Source organism: Trematomus bernacchii, unplaced genomic scaffold (genome assembly GCF_902827165.1).
Source record: "Trematomus bernacchii unplaced genomic scaffold, fTreBer1.1, whole genome shotgun sequence".
Lineage (NCBI taxonomy): Eukaryota > Metazoa > Chordata > Actinopteri > Perciformes > Nototheniidae > Trematomus > Trematomus bernacchii.
The window spans coordinates 8082801-8104350 of NW_022987648.1; the positions used below are offsets into that span (position 1 = coordinate 8082801).

General features: G+C 38.6%; 1 protein-coding gene across 4 annotated transcripts in view; it reads right to left on the bottom strand.

Moving 5' to 3' along the window:
* Positions 1–1762: 1762 nt before the first annotated feature.
* Positions 1763–21550, bottom strand: part of LOC117485691 (poly(rC)-binding protein 3-like) — an 87246-nt gene continuing 67458 nt past the window's right edge. The window contains exons 6-17 of one of the 4 annotated variants that reach the window (XM_034134336.1): positions 20238–20408; positions 16206–16229; positions 16068–16100; positions 15733–15849; positions 14751–14882; positions 13835–13963; positions 12116–12190; positions 9639–9680; positions 8176–8251; positions 7343–7395; positions 6638–6807; positions 1763–4300 (exon numbers count right to left, since the gene is read on the bottom strand). In XM_034134336.1, coding sequence (XP_033990227.1) covers positions 4264–4300; positions 6638–6807; positions 7343–7395; positions 8176–8251; positions 9639–9680; positions 12116–12190; positions 13835–13963; positions 14751–14882; positions 15733–15849; positions 16068–16100; positions 16206–16229; positions 20238–20408 — 1059 coding nt within the window. In that variant the 3' untranslated portion in view covers positions 1763–4263. Of the gene's footprint in view, positions 4301–4328; positions 5903–6637; positions 6808–7342; positions 7396–8175; positions 8255–9638; positions 9681–12115; positions 12191–13834; positions 13964–14750; positions 14883–15732; positions 15850–16067; positions 16101–16205; positions 16230–20237; positions 20409–21550 lie in introns of those variants that run through there. The other 3 variants (XM_034134335.1, XM_034134334.1, XM_034134333.1) reach the window with 3 other exon arrangements.

Sequence of the window (21550 nt, forward strand, 5' to 3'; positions counted from 1 at the left end):
GTTTAGTTTGTTTGTGGAGTTATGGCAGGAAATTAGCTCCATAGTGAAGGTCAAACATTACAGTGAAGTAACACACATTTGTGATCTGGAGGGGGACTTAGGCTGTTTAGATTGAAATCTTTTTGGAGTAGAGCATTTGCTCACAAGCTCCCTTTGTTTAAATACCGCATTTTTGGAAGGCAGAATACGTCAAGGTTTTTTTATAATCCCTCAATTTATTATCTTTTTCCTTACTGAGGACCTTTACTGGCTGGGTTAATGTTCAGCTGACCTGAATTTAGCAACTAATAACCGGAGTTCTGTTGTTGTTGTTGTTATTTCAACAGCTGCCATTGGATTCTCCTTTTGTTCTTCGGCCGCGGCTCCACGGGAACACATACGGCAAAACGCATCGGAGTAACGCAAACGCAACCGCAAAAAACCTTCCACGCAATATACACCGGATTGTGTCAAGCTCCACGAGACGGCTCCGTTTACATCCAACCGCTGGAAAAGCTGCAGTACATATGCCGAGCCTGTACGTGGACCTGTAACTTCCTCCACAAAAGCAGCAACTTCCTCCACAAAAGCAGCGAAGAAGAATGGTTGTCATGGCTGCACTTCTGTTTATTCTCCACGGTGGGGGCCGACGGAACCGGGCAGAGTTTTTCGCCGGTCAACGTGTGTTAAAGTTTAAATCTTCCGGACAAAATTATAAAAGTGCCGGTCAAAGGTCTTCATTGTTATTTATTGAGCTTTAAAACAAATGAATAACGACGATATAATGATATATAATCATAAAATACACGGAGCCTGTCTCTTTTTCCTCTCTTCTGACAGCGTCAGTGTCTGTCTCATGCAGCAGCTGATCCTGTAATGAGTGACCCGACAGTAAAAATAAACATATTTATAACTAGTTTAGGTAGTTTGAGAGGTAATTAAAATAGCTAAGGGTGATGATCTGACTTGAAGTGTGTGTTTTGCTCCCGCTGCATCACAGCGGCAGGAGCTGCGTGTCTCCGTCCTGTCAGATTAGACTTCACTCGCGTTTATGTCCATATCGAGATAAAGATAAATAATCTGAATTCAAGGAGGAGCTCCTGTAGATGTTGCACAAAGAACTGTAGCATGGTCAGTAGCGACTGGAGCACGATAGCAACCCTGCGATCCGCCATTGTTGTTGTTAACGAAACACATCAGCAATGATGCGGGGTACGGAGAGGTGGGGAGAGGCGGGGCTATGAAACGGATGACCGTATAGGCGACCCCACGGCCCCGTTGGACCCCCCAGAGCGCTCCGTTCCCAGATCTATCCACCTTTGGACCCGTTGTCGTTTGCGGGGTCTGTTTCTACGTTTCCGTTACGGCGTCGTCGAGCTTAAAGAGCTATACGCATGAGAAATATGCGGATTCAACCCGTTTTCGTCCCCGTGGAGCCTAGGCCTTAGATTGGTTTCTGATTAACAGACTCCTTGGGTTCAAATGCACCAAATAAAAACCCAAAGATGATTACACTTGCCTTTTACTGGCAGGAAGACGGACCAATTCTTAAGGTTTGACTGTCTGAAATGTTAAAAGTGGAAATGTTGAAGAAAAACATAGATAAGTATTTAATTTAAGTTTAAAAAAACTAGCTGTTCTGTTACTTAATTCATTAGACAAGGGATGCTAGCGCTCTGCTGCTTATTAAATATAATACGCTTTTGTAGCTTTTGTAAAAATGAATGAGACACAAATCCAACAGAAATCTCAATAAGTAAAACCTTGAAAAAACGGATGCAAGTCAAGGGAAAAAACACAAACTTTATTCTCTTCTTTTTACAAAACATTTCAGTATCAACCTCAATAAATAATAAATCCAATACAGACTTTCAAAAAGAAAATGATCAAACTTAAACATGATCAGACACATTTCCTCAAACAGCAACTTATGGTGCTAGCCTTTCATTTTTTTGATGCTCTAGCACAGTAACAACAATGTGTAAATGTATGAGTCAAAAGGCAAAATCAACACAACAAGAGGGTGTTCTATTTACACTACAGAGTGTAAATCAAACACCGTAATGATAAGCACATGAGCGATGCATGATTATGACAGATATGACAATGAAAAAGGCAACTGAGATGTTTGCAAACGGCTCTTACTGTAAAGCAGCATGACTGCATCATGGCTGGCACACAACCACCTTCAACCAACAGACACAACTATCAATGTGGAATTTTTCTACACTGTGTGATTATTACAAAATCTTTATTGTCAGCCTTCATTTAGCTTTTCCTCACTTTGTTCATCTGAAACACATCCAGATGCAGCCAGATGAGCGCTGATGTACATATTTACATTCATCATGTAAATGTCAAGCAATGTGTGGATGTAATATGTTAATGTATTAATGTAAAGCAGCTATTTCTCAACAGCAAAAGCATTTTAGTGACTCACGTAAAATCAACCAAAAAGCCATGTACCTGTAATGACTAAATAATATTCCCAGAACATTATTTATTATTGGAGTAATGCATTTCCAGGCATTGAAAGTAACATGTATACTTTTATTAAGATAACGTGGATTTAAAATAATAGCTACCTGCAATCAGTAACACACAGTCATCAGATGAATAATATATTAGGCTATTTGTTGAAGTCTCCTGTGTGTTGTAGACTACATATCTTTTATTTATTTATCGTTGAGCATACATTATCATGACAGTTGCAGATACTAATAAGGCCATCCAGTTGTATTTGTTGCAGGACATACAGAAAGATTTTGGTTTATATTCGATGATATCTGAAATATTGATGTTATATAAAACTGTATGTATGTTGGGTGATACATTTTAATAAGTCATCCAAACTTTTTGTTAAATAGCCATTTTAATGTTTGTTACTATATGCATCATTCTGAAATAAATTCTAGTGTAATAATTTAGACTGATTACAAAATAAATGTCAACCCTTGTTCCTCACAAAAAATGCTCTGATGGTTTCAGAGGACAACAATGTCAGTGAGTCAAACAATTGCCAGATTGCAAAATGTATCGTACAATTAAAATAACTTCTACTCCAGTCTTCATCATAATTTCCCCATTTTCATATATTTTGCCAGATTGTTTAAATCATTTCCCTTTTATTTTTATAAAAAAGAATACAAAAAAACATTATTTAAATGTTGTTTAAATGGGTTCTGACTACACACTTTGTTATGGACTGATAATATGAGATGAGCGGAAAATGTCCCTAGTGAGGCACAAGGGTTAATTAATGGTGCAGAGACTCTATCTGCAAAATTGGTTCATTGTGGATACATATTTACGTACAAATATATGTCTCTAGTGAATTATACATGCTAACCAGAAACATACTACATTTACCGTAACTGGAAAGGCTTGTTGCCTAGCAAACTGTGCCTTAAATGAGTGACATGTGAGGTCACCAGACTCAATCATTTTCTATATGGCCCATACCTCTATATTTGTTATGACATGGCAGCATGAATAACATGAAAGTTATATTATGTTTGTGGAGTACAAGTGAATAAAGTGGTGTTTATTTGTAGCATGCATTTGGATTTCACCCTTCACTTTAGTCATTTCCATTTTTCCACAACAGTCTTTTTTCGCATGAAACTTGGATATTTGCGCATTACGAGGGTTGTTTACTGGCCTGTACCCATTCCAAATTGGAGTCAAAGTCACACTTTCAGATCAAAAGACCGTTTCTGTCCCTCCATTCCCTTTTAGCATTTGGTCTTCCTTTCCGCAGGTTTGAGTTTGAAATAAATTGGAAATGTAGTAGGTGTTGTGTGTCATGCAGAACAATTTAAATGTAACAACACTACACAATTAAAAGCAGGGAAATGTCTATGTTCACATGGTAAAGCACCAACTCCATCCATCATAAAATAGGAGAATGCGGGCTGAAGGAAAGAAAACCTTGGTTTAAATTGTCATACCAATTTACAGGTTTGCTTTGCATTGACTGGTGCCTGCAGTGCAAGAAAGACAAAGTTGAAACATGAGGTAAAACAAAGCGGCGCGGTGCGTGAGAGATGCCATGAAAGGTACAAGAGTGTCAAAAAAGTTAAGCAACCTTTCAGAAAACAACAGGGACAGGTGTGAGGAATCCTAGGAACAGTGCGGATACATGTGTTGACAGTAAATACTAGAAATCATAGTTAAAGTCACTTAATAAATCAGGACAGTCAAACACAGAGAAATAAATATATATTAGGTGCAATGCCATTTGCTCAAAGGTCATGTGATGCACTGAGGGAAGGTGGGTAGAAATTACAGTGTGCCCATTCCAGTGACTTCAGACGTCAGCCTAGAACAGTTTGGGGGAAGGCGGGGGAGGGGAGGGTGGGGTGGGGAGGCAGACAGAAAATAAAACAGCTGTGAAAGAAGAACTTTCCCTTGGAAGTGAAAGTAAAGTTGCAATGGCTGGTTCTGTGCTCCAGTGTTTGCTGACACTGCAGGTTGTGGTTTTCTCCGCAGATTTGATACCATATTTATATAATACCCTTCAACAAAAAACACCTTTACTTGTAAAAATATGGTATTTAACCATGCAGTTCTATCCCCCTGATGAAGCCATGCAGTGAGGAGAAAATAATGGTGTATGAAATGAGTATAAATTGCTGTATTCCCTGACAGAGGCATCACATCACTCTTCTGTCAACAGCATTGCTCGAGTGGCAGTCATGTGTTTTGTCTTTTTTTACTTTTATTTATTTTACATTTTTTATTCATTTTACTATTTCAGACAATGACACAATAGGACTAAATAGGCACGTTTATCCAATAGAACAATGAAAAACAGAAAGACAATATTATTCTTGGAATAAGGCATGCTAATTAAACACTTAAAGAAATAATTAGACATTTTGAAATGTGCTTTTTTTTTTCTTACAGCAAAATGAGAAGGTTAATACCACCCTTATGTTAAAGTTGCACGTTAAAGCCAGGAAGTGGTTAGCATAGCATAGCATAGCATAGCATAGCATAGAAAAACCAGTGCATGTCAGCATGTCACATGTCACAAAAAAAGGCATGACTTCCTGGAGCCTTTATCTCAATGTGAGGGTGCCACCATGTTAATGAGTGAGCTTTATAGGTGCGGGTCACCTTTAGACAGAGCCAAGCAAATGGATGCGTTCAATTTGTAACGGTATATTGACATTTCCCATTTTCTACTTGAAGAAAATTAAGCCGAAAACCCCCTGAAGTAGCATTTCCAATAAGGAATGTTGGGAGTATCTCATCACCCAGACATCAAATTCCAAGAGGGCTGTTAAGTAAAAGCTATCTTAATTTACAGTTTATTAGTATATCTGTATATTTATACACACAATACCGTACAACTTTTATTTGTGGACCTGTTGCTTAAGTGTCAGCACAAAATACAGCATAATACCTTGTAAACAACTGGTATTGGTCGCTAAAGCTTGAATGTCTAGAACTGGCTAACAACTGTTTCTGGCGTAATTCACAACTCCAATTTCCAACTTTCAAATACAAATTGAACCCACCATAAGCTTCTGACTAGCTAGCTAAACTAACCTTCTCCTGGATATGGCTACATATTTAACGGAGAGAGATGAAAATGGTATCAACCGTATTATCTGACCCCGAGCAATTATAAGAACAGAATTTTACAAAAATGTCAAACTATTCTAATCGATACACTGGCTCCATCGTTTAAAAACTAATCCCAGTGTTATCAATTTTACTAAAGTTAACTCCATTGGCTAATGCTAAGTGTTGTGCAAGGGAGTCTAAAGGGGAAGTTCAATGGGATAACACACAGAGGTTAATTGTGAAACAGCGGTTTTGATGTTAGCTTTTGCAAACAGAAGCAGATTTGGGGTGACTTCAGGATGTAGTCATGGATGAGGGGTCATTCCACATGGCAGCCACGTCCCTGAACCTGCCATTGGAATTGTGGGAAAGCAATTGCCATTAGTTTTTCAGCGGACTGTCATCAAAGACAGAAAGTCCTGTTTGTTGAGTTTGTGGCTGCTCTGACGTTGATAACATTTGACTTTGAGGTGCAGATATCCTGGGGACATCAGTGAGGGTTGGTTTTTCTCAGAGCTGATAATGTATTACTGGTTTCAGCAGGGAGAACAGCACACAGAGGGGTACAGAGTCTAGCAGAGATATTAAAATGAAAAAATAGGTTTCTCAGAATTGTACTGTTCACAATCCAGAACCTGCCCTAGGTCTCGTCTTGGGGCTCAACACATTTCGTCTTTGAGGTAGTTGCTTTTAATTGAATAACATAACTTGATAATTGACTGACTGAACATACAGTTTACTTATCTGCAGATTCTGTTCAAAGACACAGCTTACTTGTCTCAGTATTTGGCATTGCTCCCAGGAGCAACTTACTTGCAAAGAGGGTACTGGCTAAAATCTCGATGCATTTTAATGCCTACACTTGGGTTGAAATAAAGGACAAAAGAAAGAAGAAAAAAGAAAAAGGAACATTATTCATCTGCTTGTCAAAACCTGTCAGATATGGTGCTTTTTCTGGCAATCCATCAAAGAATTAATGTCAGAATTAAACTAGCAAGCTATATATATATTTTTTATACAGCACAGCTACAGTTTTGAACCTTCGGAATTGTGCCAGATCCCAGCAGATAGGGTTAAAGTTTACCTGGCATTGATGAGATACTGGGCCAGACTGATGTTGGCAGGACTCCCTGTGATGGTGATCTGGCGCTCCGAGGAGCCCTCCATGGCATTCGCGATTTTGATCTGCGCTCCAGACATCTGTCGGATCTCGTTTATTTTGGTTCCCTGGCGTCCAATGATGCAGCCTATTAGCTGGGGGGATGAGAGAAAGACTTTGGAGCATTAAGCAATACATGTATCCTCATACCTAAAACATTTTACATTTAAAAAGGTGTTTAATGGGGCATGAAATGGTCTGGGTTCCATTTAAATCCTATCACTGCAGAAATCAGGTTTGATTAAGTGTAACATGGTCACTAGATCAGCTGATTGGTGGAATTCTACTTTACAAGAAGTGGAGTTGGCAGGGTCCTTGTTTGTAATCTCATTGGCTCTTATTATTTAACATTTCTATTTATCGTTTAAAAAACAGGAATGACTTAGGGTACTCTACTGTGTGCAAATATGTATTTTCTTTTGACTCAATTAACACTTACAACTGCCAACCACCCTGTTCAATTGCAGTGATATGACTGTTGTCTTTGCAACCTTGCATTTTTTGCACAATTAAAACTTTCTTAACATCGTTCCAATGTTGTATGACAATGCCAATTGAAAGACACCTACATTGAAAGGTACATAATGAAAAAACAAACAGTATCAGCTGTCTCCAAAAAGCATTACTCACATCATTGGGAATGGCGAGTTCATGGGTACTGGCTGGTGGATTGGCATCCAAACCTAAATTGGGGAGCAATTGGATAAGAAGGGAGACTTGACTAAAAAGCCCACTTTACTTCAACAGAATTATTTTGAAGTTTTGGGAAATACGCTTATTACCTCCTTAGCCAAGAATTAGATGAGAAGTTTTGTTGCACTCTTGACTAAGCGTAATTCCAAAATATCAAAGTATTACTTTGAGAACTTCGTAAGCCTATTTCTCAGCGGATCATTTTGCTGTTTTTTTTACGCAGTTTCTCTTCATTCTTTATTACATCATGTGTGTGTGATTGGATAGAATGTGAATAAAGTCAGCTAAAACACATTTAAATTAGAGCACATTTTCACAAGAACTCCTGATGATTCAATAAATAATTCCATGTATAATGGTATTTGCCACACCCTAGATGAAAGTAGGGAAAAAAAGAATCAAACATAATTATTCATGAGATCCTCAGTTGGGTGAAAAAGTTCAATTTGGATGTGGGGGTGATATTCAGTTAGTTATAACAGAACAATGTGGGTAGCCTATTTTTCATCTTTAATGGAAAGTTAGACAACCTAACAATGTGTCGCCAAGAGATAATGCATTCCTCAATGCATTGTTTGAAAGTGAGTCCCACTGTTTTTTTAGGTTGTTCTTTTTGCATACCATTGGCATAATATCAGACAGAGCCAAGAGAAAAATATATACAAGGAAAAAATCAAAGAAGGAGAGAAACCACAGGGGTCAAGTCATGCTGTGCCAAAAGAGATAAGGGCAGGAAGGGAATGTTTCTCAAGGGCCTTGAGGGTACGTACCAGGGAAAGCAGGGGTGGTCTGTCCGAGGGGGGTAAAGGGGGTTTGCTGCATAGCCAACTGGTGGAGCTTGGTCAACTGCTGAAGGGTTAGGAGGGAAAGTAGAACTAAGAGGTTACTGGTACACAGGTCTCACCAAGAAATTAAGCCAACAGAAACTAAAGTGAAGAAACGGTGAGGAGAAGGAGGCAATGACACAGGGTGGTGGGGGACAAAAGTAAGGGAAAAGGAGGTAAAAGAGAGAGGGTGATTGTCTGTCATGGATTGGCAAATTGCTATGTAATTTGCCTTTTTTTCAAATACTGTTATGATCTAAGGTTTGGTTTCCTGTTTTATTTTGAAATGTATTTTGTCCTTGTATCTTGTCTTGTGTTACTTCCTGTCTCTGTGTTTTCCCGCCTGTTTGATTGTCTAATTCATTACACCTAGTACCAATTTTGTTTTGCATGCCCTCCTCAGCTGTGTCTTGTTTTGGTGATTAGTGTATGTATGCCTGTCTTCACTATAGTGTTCTTTGTCAATTTGTCGTCATTGTTTCTTCTGTGTGGTTCCTGGTTTCCTGTCTGTAATATTCTGGATTTCCGCATCCTCCATTGTTCTCCCGGTTTGTTTCTCGTTTTTGTTTGCTACTTTTCCTTTTGGTTGACCTTGCTGGTTCCTCCATTTTTCATAAAGTATTTATTTGTACCAGCTTGAATTTAAAAAATGTGTTTATATTATTATAGCCGCCTCTTGAATTCTGCATTTGGGTCCTGATTCCTTTCCCCTTTGACACATACGTCATTTGTTTGTCTTTTAAGAAAATGGAGAGCGAAAGAAGTTCGTTCAAGGGCCCATTAACCAAATGTAGGGAATAATTCAGTCCCATTTGCCCCCTCGATTACCATTGTGTCCTTCAATCTGGCACTATGACTCAGAACTGGGAACATTTAGCTTTACATGCCTGTCAGAGCATCCGCCAACCCTCGACATGGTCACAGGATTTCCATCCCCTGCTGTGGATTATTTCCATCAGCAATGGGGGAAGACGGATGCTTTCAAGCCTTCGCCTCCTTTTAAGAGGAGTTTTAATGAGGGTGGGAGAGGATGTCATGCCTGTACTTGAGTGATTGTGCCGTCAACCACCAACTCAAGCGGTATCAATCAATGCCCAACTTTGAATTAGTGGATCTGACACAAGGTAGATCTTGAGATGCGCTCACGACAAGGACAGATGAAGGCAGGTTATTAATGGAGACTACATGGTCCACCAAAAGTAAAAGGGGTGTCTATATCATAACTGCCATAAATGTCTTTGCCTTTATCGATATCACAAGGAGTCAATGTTTTGTTATCAACCACAACTGGTACGAGTTGTTTCCGTCGGTTGAGCTTCAGTCCACCCATAAATTACTATTTTGAAAATGTAGATAATTTAGATTTCAGTAGAATTCTTGATTGTATTAGAAAGAGACCGAGAACTCACATCTGGGTGGGGTATGGCGTACTGTCCCTGAATTGTGTAGGCCTGAAGAAATGACAGAAAAAAAACACATTTTAGCATCTCATTTACAATAAGCACAATAAGATAATGTCCATTCTAAGCGCCATACACACCAGCTGTCCACTTTTAGTTCAAATAACCATTATATGGTCTCATTTGCAAATGTTTTGTGTTTCTTAAAATTAGTAAGTGATTTTGTTTGAATGGATATTAATTCTCTAATCAAACTCATCATTCAATATTCATAAGTAATTATGTAAATGACCTTGAAGAGTAATGGTACCTTGTTATTGCAAGTGGGTGGCAAACAAGATACTGTCCGATATGATTTAGTGCATTAGTAGCAATAGTGCATCCGAAACAAACTTCAACATGTGCTTTGTGAATAAAAACAAAAATAAAGTGGTTTGGTTAACTTCAGTTATGTAGATAAGGTAAGTATGTGTATGTGATGTAAGTTAACTCATGTACGTATGTTAAAATACGTCAACGTAGACTTTTGGCTTGACACCAGACACGGACAGCAGTCTAGATAAACTACAGTACTCCATGATTCTTCATCAAAAGTTTCTTCTGTTTCTTTTTGTATGCATGCCTGTCCTGCCCAGCTGTTTTCTTTCCTTGTGATTAGTCCTGCATGTATTTAAGTTCTGATTTTCCGGAAACAGATACACACCCACTGAACTGTTTACCCAAGATCCTCAGCTATGGTTTAAGCTCGTGATTGGATTGTTTAGCCGCAATGCACGTTGGGATATGGTGTTTATGTGATATGAAATACGAAAAACATTTTGGAGTTTAGGATGGCCGAAGACACTACACTACCCATAATCCTCAGCTATCGTTTGGGACTACAGTCCCGTTGCTTGACAAACCCGTGATTAATCTTCAAGCTCTGGGATTGGATGTTGGAGTGGCAGTGAGCCAAGGTTACGCCGAGCGTCAAACAGCACTTTGAAATGGAACGAAACCACGGCAGACTATCCAAAACTGGACTCGAACGGGTTTTTGTAAAACAGACAGAAAGGTATATCCGTCATTTAATGGTAAGCTATTGAAATTCTGATTCCATAGATGTGTCTCCCAGTCCCATCAGTATTTATATTCTTATATTCAAAGAAAATCAGTAATATCTTTAAACACTACAAGTCATTTTCTATCAGCTGTGCACCGTTATGGTGTAAATATAACCTATCTACCAATTGGATCAAATTTAAAAGTCAGCCGAATTAATGTTGATACTGCAAGGAGACGTATTGTGTGAAGAGAAATTGAAGATGTTGTTTAATTGCTGATATATTTATGATCCACGTCACATTTTCAGTTTCGGTAGCAGTTCTTCCAGTTTGTCTAGAAGTCTTCTAATCAGGGCTCTATAGATAGAGAACTACGGCAGATGTGTAATATTTAATGCAGCCGAACCGTGTATTACAATGCCGTTATGTGATGACTTCCAAAGAGAAAAGCAAGCAGACTCGGATTAAAGTATTATTTTCTTTCTTTTTAAAAACGTTTTTCGGATTTCATATCGCATAAACAGCATATCCCAATGTGCATTGCGGCTAAACAATCCAATCACCGAGCTTAAACCATAGCTGAGGATCTTGGTTAATCAGTTCAGTGGGTGTGTATCTGTTTCCGGTTATTTTATTTTGAAATTCAGTTCCTGACGGATGCCAAAAAAGCCCTAGATTATAGAATTAAACAAATAAATAAAAACAAGGATAATTGTGTGTTATTGTTGACTAAATAACAGTGTGTTATTTAGAAAAGAATAACAAATTAGAAGGAAAAAAAGATTTAAGAAAATACAAATTTCAGTATTCTGAGGCTCTGAGCCCCATTTCTTTTCCTCATTGACGGCAAAAAAAGTCAGACATTATACGATTTAAAATTAAAAACAATAATCGTGGCTTGATATTGAGTAAGAACATGTTTTTATGAACCACACAGCTTCCGGTCTTCCAAGACCCGACCGGACAAAAAGACGTGGTGCAGGCACGAAACATACTACCAATAGAAATACATTGCTTTTAAAATCGTTCTGTGTGACACGAAAAAAAGATTAAATGTCGTGACTATAACACGAAATGCCGTGAGACTGGGTTGTCTGTCAAGTTGCTACTCAGAGTGCACAGGCATATCTGCACCGCACAAATGCAGGAACACACTTGTCAGGAAAATGTAAACACAGGCTATTTTAGCATTAGCAAACAAACAACCAATGATGTAAGCTTTGGAACAGGGACAGCATGATTTGTTAAAGGGTTGTGTTGGCACAAACAAAAAAAGTTGAAAGGCTTGTTTGTAGCCTTTATTTAACCAGGTGAAAAATCCCATTGAGATCAACGATCTCTTTTTCAAGGGAGACCTGCTTGCAGGAACAGCAGGCAGCAGCTGATACTACAGTAAGTCTCAGGTTAGCTGTAGGCAGAAATGAACAAGCTAGCTCAGCTTACCTGGCCACCAGAAAAAATGACTGGGGTGGAGGCGGGCTTTGGGCGATAAGGGATGGTGGCACCTTTTGGTGGAGACTGAGAGAAAGAAAGGAGAGGCAGTCAGCATGTTCTTACTTTATTAGGACAAAGTTCAATTGGAAGATAGCAGAAACTCTAAAAGTAGGCTACGCTAAATATTTTAGCTTAGCTTAGCAAAATAACTACCTTACAGAGTAACATGTCATGTCTTCTTTGTTTAATCCGTACTTAAACTAAATTGTAAAAGCAACAGAGTAAGTGACCTTTAGTGGTGATGAGATGCAGATTATGTGACCTTATGTGATTATGTGAGCCAAGCTAGCTGTTTCCCCATTTCCTGTCTGTATGCTAAGCTAAGACTGTAGCTTCAGATTCAATGAACAGATGGTATTGATCTCCTGAACTAACTTTTAGTATGAAACCTAATAAGAATATTTTTCTAAATCTTGAACTATTTCTTTAAAATGTGTTTTCCTAGCCAGCTATTTACTGTGTGTTATTTAATGCATGTGGAGCAGGGCATAGATTTTGAAAGCCATGATTATTCAATAATCATCAGGGAAGATTCGATCCTATCCAATATGCTTTATTGTCATGAATGTAAGACAGACAATATTGGCAATGCTTCGAGTAATGATTAGATTAAAAGGAAAAAGAACGGGGTATAATTGGGAAAATCAAGAAAATTGCAGAAATAACTAAAAATAATGTAGAAATATTCTAGGTAATCACTTTCAGTAAATCTAACTGAGACAATAATGTGTTTGTACGCTTACTGTGATTTTCTTTTCTTATTTCTGGCAGCTTTTTAAATATATTGTTCATGAAAAATAAAGGAGTTGTTGAGTGCAGATGTATTCATAAAGATAGGAACATATGTCTACCCGGCAGGTAAATCCTGATGACTAGAGCTTGAATCTCCGCAACTCTTTTCTATCTTACTTTTTTGCTGGCTTATATTTCTACGGCAGCAGGGAGGGGATTTCAGTGAGAAGGTTGGGGACTTCCAGCTCTGAATTTACAATTACGACAGACTTATCGATTTTTGCTGTGCTTCAGCAACAAGGCTGTTCAAGACAGTGGAGAGAAGGCTAAATCAGGTTTCCTCTGTAGCTGCTGCTTTAGGAGGAGGATTACCCACATGGGTATGAGCTCCAAATCCAATATCATAAACAGCAAGTGTCTTCCTAATGTTGCAGAAATAGGCTTTTCCTGACAGTTCTCATGGATAGTTATACACAAGACGTGGTCAAGTGGGAATACAAATTGCTTCAACTCCACTGTAATGAGATTATTTTTATCAGTTTTCTTAAAGTAGTTACACCACAAATTAATTATTCAGTTTCTGCAGTAATATAAAACAGATATAGCAAGAGACAAATTGGCCTCCTGAGCCTCAATTATAAAAAATGATTGCTTGTCAAATTGACGTTTATGGACCACAATAACCAGGTGTCTCTGCCATAGCCTAACTTGAATCTGTGAAGCAATTTTAAAACCACGAACCCTGAGAAAATGCATTAACAACAAGAAGTGAATATAACAACTTATAGAGACATGTTTCACGAGTGTCTTGCCAGAGCTGCAACATAGCGCTTGTAGCTTGAACTGTTCACAATGCCGGTTTTTGTAAGATCTGCAGAAATATATAATTTCTTTACTACAATTTGAAGAAAGCCGTTTTGCTATATCTCAACATACCTCGAGCATGACCACACATATTTGTTTGACACACTGGATGATGGCTTCTGGGGTTCCGGAGATTGTCACTGCACGTTCTGTGGAGTTGGGCAGCATGTCCCCTGCTACCTGGACCTGGGCCCCTGTGGACTGGAGTAGAGCAAGGGACTTTGAGGTACAGTGTTAACAGGAGTCTGTTCTTGCAGTGAATCAATGCTGCACAGGAAGTGAAGAAAGCACGTTTCCACAACCAACTGGCATTGGAGGAAGGTTTATTAGACTGGGGGCAGTAAATGTTTGACCGTTTAGACAAATTGTGATCTATTTGCATATAGAGCAGAGAAGTGAGAGCCAATCACCAGTGGTCACTAGAGACACATATGGAAAAGCATTTGTATATGGTACCAGGTGGGAATTTAACTTTTAAGAGCCGTCCATTTGTGTTGAGATCCCCCAAGATGCATGTTACTGCCAGATGTGAACAGAGCTAGTCTTGTTTATAGATGTGTGTGTTGTATGTGTCTATTCCCAGCCTGTTCTTTGCCCCTTGAACCCTCCATATCTCCCACATCCGAGGTAATCATCTGACCTTGCTCCCCAGTGCCTGTAGCCCGCATTTACTTATCATACAGGGTTTGTTGTGGAGTAGGTTCTGATTGAATGAACAATATGTGAAAATGAGAACAGCCTGTTACAGGACTCAATTATGTTGTTAATCTAGGTCGGCAATGTGTGCTGAAATGATTTTCATATTCATTTTCCACCATATCAAGTAAAAAAAAACATGTAGGAAAAGGACCAATTTAACAATTCAATGATACATTTACATATCTATTGTTCTATAAGTACTCACAAAGTAACACAGAATGATAAAAGCGTATTCTTATAAAAAGCCTGACTTATGGTAATGAATCATTAAAAAAGTTTGATATCATACCTCTCTCATTTCTTTGATTTTGGAGCCTCCTTTACCTATGAGAGAGCCACACTGGCTGGCTGGCACGACGAGCCTTAAGGTGACAGGGGGCTTGCTGGTTGCTTGGCTGTTGCTCATGGAATTGATGATGTCCTAAAAAACAAGAACATTTCATTTTGCAGTGGTAATATTTTCAATGTGACCCAAACAAATTAATGACTTAGTAATGACTCATCATAATTCAGTTTAACAAATGTAAAAGTCCAGGACTAGCTCCGAAAAACATATATTTCAAACGTCCTTTCATATGTTGACGGATAAGCAGTGCTCTTTGGCTCTGTCAGTAAATAACAAGCGGCCAGATTATACGCAGGTCATTGAGGACAAATCATTTCAAGTTCCAGTCACACTGCTTAAGTATATCAATTAGATAAGTGACATCAGAGACAGGATCAGAGAAGGTCGCCGAAAGGATGCCATTTAAATTCACCTGCAGTATTAAAGCTTTGAAATACAAACAACCACTGCAGGAGCGTGTATACATATTTACTCTATTGCTGAGTCACAATTTGCGTACTTCTATAACTACATTTGCTTTTATGAGTGCATAAGTGCCTCCCGAACTATGAGTATCAAGAACACTGGACATTTCTTAAACTTAATGACCGCCATCTTGGCTATGTAAACACGACATATATATGTGTCAGTAAAGTCTGTGTTCACTCTTTAATAGCTACAATAATTGGTGCAAAATAAAGCATCATACCAACTCCCATTAACATACAGACAGACCTGTGTGTCAGCTGTGATAAATTGAGTTACAATAGCCGAAACACCACGATAGATTGTTTGAAATGAGATTGGACTCAACACTTACCTAAAATGACACTAATAAACTCAGGCCGACAGATACGCTGTTTGAACATGTAGATGGCAAAAAAGGCCTTCAACTCCAAATTGAATATCAGTTCATGAGCACAGTGAGTTGTGCATCTTATCATACCTCCTCAAATTTGTAGGCTATCATAGCAAAAGCCTTGAAGATGGTGTCTGTTGGTCCAGTGATGGTGACAATCCTCTCGGGACAGTTACCCTCGGAAATATTGATTCGGGCTCCACTCTGGATAAAAAACATGCACTGTCAATAGGGTCAAAAAAGTCAATGCAAGACCTCAATTCAGCAATGAATCTCTACTAAACAGAAATAATGTATTCACTGAAGCCACTAGAAAACAACACGCATGTAAGCAAGTTTTATTCTGTAAAGTGTAGCAGTAAATCACATTGTGACTTGGTTGCGAAAAAAGGCTACAAGGATTTTTCAAGAATTAAACTCACCTCTTCACGCATTTTCTTTACTGTTTCCCCTTTCTGTGGAAACATTCAAGAGAATTCGTATTTAAAAAATACAATTAAAATCCTCAATAAAAGTTTTTTCCATGAGTACAAACATATGTGACGATAAAAATGACATACCTTTCCAATTATACTTCCAACCTCCTGCAATAAAAGAGAGAAAAACACATGGGTTATAAAAAAGGCTTCATTGAAGAATCTTATGTATGAATGTACAGTACTAAAACTGCCTCGCTGCTGTTATCCCTTGACGAAGTTTAACCAGTAAAGGGGCATGCAGAGGATCATAGCTGCATGACAGTGTGGAGGGTATCACTCTCCATATGCATGCAGTCACTCTTCATGAGCTTGGTGTGGCATGGTGAGGAAGGTGCAGTGGGGCGGCGCTGACTGCACCAGCAACACTCACTAACCTCTCCTCGGTGACTGCCAGGGTAACATCCGTTGTGACGTTGAAGCCTTTTTGTTTAATCCTTTACTCAAAATAATTTCCAGTAATACTTTTGTTACTAGCCACAAATGGTAATGAAAAATTCATACCCAAAACAAAAAGAACAACATGAAAGCTAAGGAGTCAAAAGATTCCCCTTCAATCGTATCAACATCTATGACGTACAATATTTAGATTCAGAGGGAGGGGTATCCAGGACAGTATACGCACTTTAATGGACACTTTTCAGACTTCAACACTGTGGAGGAATGGTTGTGTCTTAGCAAAGCACTTCTAGTCCAAGGGGCACCCGATCATGCTCTCCAACACCTCAAAGCCAAGCCAAGTCAAATGACATTCCTACGCAACAAAACCATATTGTTAATTGCGCTTCAAGGTAAACATGTCACTGATTACGTTTGTTTTTGACAAATCACCGATATTTTTATGCAAAGGTCAGTTTAGGGAGTTGGACGAAAAGGATGATTGTCCCTTGTGAAATCAGAAGTCACCGTTACTTTTTAAAATGTAGATCTGTAACCTAATGGACATAACAAACATACTTAAAGCCAAGGGATGTTTTACCACACCTAACACATACATGTAGTTCGTTTTGAATAGAGTAGTGTGTTGTGTTTTCTTTTCTTTCAATTCACAACATGCTTAAAGCTAAGAGATAATCTGGGAGGAATATATTTTCCCTTGAAAGGTAATTAAGTATGTTGTTTAGTTGTATGGAGACAGGGATCCCCCGCCCCCCTACTAAGAAGGGCACCTCAGTGAAGATGTATAGTGTGGGTTCTAAAATGACCTCGTGGCCTTAACGTTATCCAATGAAAAAACCCAGCCCAATATTCCCTAATCTTTTCCAATTAAAATACCATAGCCGCTTCGCAAAAAGAAAATCCAAAAGCTTAACTCAAGCAAGAAAATTACCAAATTGGCGACATCCCTGTCCCTTCAAGCATTACTCCAAAGCCAGTCCTTTAAAATAACATTATGAACCAAAATGACCAAATTTGCTATATTGTTACTCAAACAAGTCAAGGTAGCAGCTTGTGGAATAAGTGCAAATGATAAATGGACTGCATTTTTATAGTCATTTCTAGTAATAATCAGTCTTTACGACCCCTTAAAGTGCTTTTAAATACACAGGGCATACCACTGGGAGCCATTTGGGGTTAAGTATTTAGCCCAAGGACACATCATTACGGAGCGATTAAACCACCGGCATCCGGTTGGAAGATGGAATGATGGGAAGGACTTATTATGTTCCTGCAACCACCATATATAAAAAAAAATGCCTTTGTTTTGTCATGATGCAAAGTGCATTTCAACAAATATAACAAAATGTTTAAAAAACACAGCACCCATAGCTTTAAGGCAGTAAAAACCTTCTTTCTATTTCACTCATAGCCATTGCCCTTTAACAAACTTTTCAGACCCAGAACAAGTGCTTGCAGCTCTTAGTTCACGCAAAATTGCCACAGCTTTTCTGCAGAAGAGGCCGAAAAACAGCAGAGGTTAACCGAACATGATGGATCTTAACCAGAATGTTCACCCACACACACACACAAACAAACACATACACACAGACAGATCTGACCAGCTCTTACAGAGTAGAAGAGGAGCCGGAGAGCACGCTTCACAAGTGTCTGAACACAATGTTGATGCCCACTTACTCTGTGCTCTGTGAAACCTGAAAACACTGAGGGCAGATAGAACACGCTAAGCAGAGTCAGTAGAAGTCTGGAGTGGAGTTTTCAGATCAACCTGATCCCAGAGGCTCTGTATGTCAGACTACACAGTATACTGTTGCCAAGGACGGTCTTAGTGTTCAACATTTCAACAAAATGAAGAGAGTGATTCGGATGTATGCTAATGAAATGTATTAATTACTAGAGAATGGACAGGAAGTGTATGCAAAAATGATTCGTAATATATTCATTTGAACCACTGGCTACTAAATGTACTATAGGTTACAAATAATTTCTCTAAATATTCACAAATGATGAGCTTTCGTGTGAAACAGTACATTGGCAGAACACAACTTATAAACAAAAAAGTAAAAAATCTAAATGTAAGGCAAGGCAATTATGGCAATGCTAAAAAGAGATGGGACATACAAATCCTGCCAAAATACAGTTTATCATATTATATCTCATATGTATAGAATTAGTCTGACCAGTGTTGAAAAAGTTCTTGTGCGGGGCAATTCAGGAGAAAGTCATAAACATTTTTCATCCAAAGAAGCCTTTACAACCCTTCCAATATCATCTAGGGGAATAAGGTACAAATGGAGTTGTGTTTAAACAAAACACGAAACTTCAATCTATCAGCACCTGGAAAGATTCAAAGAGATCAAATAAATGGAAAAAATAAGTTGAGAAACAAAGGAGTTTCAAATAAATGGGTCACAGAAATAAAGAGTGGAAAACCTCAACTAAGGATTTGTTAATGCCCTTTTTCCATTTGGTATAGATCTCTAGATTTGGCAGGATGAACAAATTGAGTGATGACACTGATAACTTGCAAAGTATACCGTATTGAGGTCAAGCTATTGCAAAGCTGCACTAGAAGACAAAGACAGCTGCCTTCCAGCCACCAAGAGGTTTTAATGCAGAGAGGCCGACCTCTGCATCAAATCTGTCATACTATATAAGGGCTTAAGAAGAAGATCAGCAGAGCAAAAATCAAAGCTCAGCAACTTCATTTTTGTAATACTCAGGGTAATGTTGTATTCCCAGGTGGATGTCACACTCTGCACAGAGCCTGGTGAGAGGGGTTGACTGGGGGTGACTATATATACACTATGTTAATATCAATGTTTTGATGTTGTTCTCTCAGAATAAGGGTTGTACAGCTGGTGGACTTTTTGGGAGTTGAATGTGAATGTGGATCTATCAGCTAAACAAACTGACTGTTCCAGAAAGGCAATGGTCAGCAGCAGAGGCCTATTCACACAAGGACCTAAACACATCTTTGCTTATATATACAGTACATTTGTCTGTACTCTGGTCATTTAAACTAGCAAACCGGAGAGACAAAGATACCAACAGCGTTTCATCAGTCATGGCCCAAGGACCACCCGTTCCACTTAGAGAATGTCGCAAAAGCCTTTCAATATGTCGAACCAAACTACTTTGTGTCTGCAATCATAACGTCAAACCGGTGACAGACTGCTCGCTGAATCCCATAACCCATAGCTGTATTCAAGGAGGAACATTCAATGCTGATGAAAAATTGAAATTCTTGCCAATACATGTTCAATCTCTTGGTTTCCATTCTGTAAGCGTCATCAGTTTCTTTGTGGTTCTACTTGAAGAACTGCTAGATCCATGTTCTTCCCATGTTGCAACCAATAGCATATTTTCACCAGAGCCTCCTTGCCTAGTTAACCGCTTTTAAGTATATGCCGTCAGCTTGAAACACAGGTTCTCTGTTAAAAATCAGTTGGTCCATGTCCAAGCAGTGATAGCAGCCAATGGCATCATAATTAGTGTAAGGTAGCCGTACAATTAGTGAAATGACCCTCTAAGTGTTGAGGCTTCTGACCTAAAAGTGGATAATAGGTCTGGACTTGTTAGAGAGAACATCAATTAGCTCCAAATGGTTTCTTAAAAGGTCACACATAACTTAAGGGCCCATTAAATTAGGAACTTGTTTCCCTGCATGTCGTATCTTTTTTTTACCAAAGCCAGATAAAAAGTCTGTCTGCTTACTTTTCCGTGCATGAGGAGGCGGATGGTGAGGGTGACATTGAGGCCGCCCTCTGACGGGACTTTAGTGGGTTCCATCTCCATGCTGGGGGGAAGTAAGGCCAAAGCAATGTCCTGGAATGGGATGTCCTCAAGAGGAGAATGGGTAGGGTGGAATACCAGCCAGCCAGTCACCTGCCAAACACAATATATGTTACACACTGTATACAGTTATATTTGTACAATTATAATTAAACAGAGAGAGCATTAATATAAAAAGATGAATAGATTGATATATAGATAGATAGATAGAAAGATAGGGTCTATTGATTTACATATATCGCAATATGACTTTCAGAGTATGTATTGCCCCGAAGACATTTTGAGGTAATGAGAGGGATATATGTAAATAATTCAAAGATAAACTAACTATAGCAAGTTTTGTCATAAAGAAGATTGGATGTTATCTAGAGTGACAAGTAAAGGTCCAATTTGGTTTCAAATCGACATTGATCATTGAACACCAGCTTATCAATAAATGCTTTGAAAAACTCCTGACCTGACAATAATCCTATGACTTGCAGACATCATTAGATGTATTGTGTTTGAAGGTTCCTTCCTATAAGTCAGACATTAAATCTTTCCTCCAGTGTCCTCATTACATGTATTCAAATCATTTGTGCTCCCCTTTGGCTTTGCTGGTAAGGCAAAGGCAAACAGGACAGTCATGCATTGATGGCTCAGCAAAAAATAAGGAACGTTTATTTTTGGGTAGACTAAGGAATGTTCTGTTTGTTTTATTGTATTATCTTGCTAAGGTTACATTATGTATATTAAATCTATATCATCTATACTAGGTATTTTCCCTTGAGTTACTGCAAAACTTTTTTTTAGGAAAGATATATGAAAGATGCACAATTACATTCAATTTGATTCTCCCAATGGCTTGAACCGCTAAGCCTTTGATCACAAATGTTGTTCTCTAACCATGTTGCCATTGTCCTTACACCCATGACAGCATGACCAAATATTCATTTTCCTAATCCCCCCTGTTGATGTTCTGCTGTTTTAATTACCTGCAGAAGTTGTCATTTAAATGTTCTACATAAATCATACAGCCACAAGGGAATTATAGCCAATCAAATGTACTCTGTGGACTGAAGTTGGGCACATTTATGTTGGTTTTATGTTTTTTGGCTACAAATTCAAGTCCAAAATACAGTTATAATTTCAGCCAGACACAACCTACACAGTATAGGCTATGTTTGTGCTCATTCAAAAAGAAAAACTCATCACTTCAGTATCCCAAAATATAGACATTAAGAACATAGACCAAT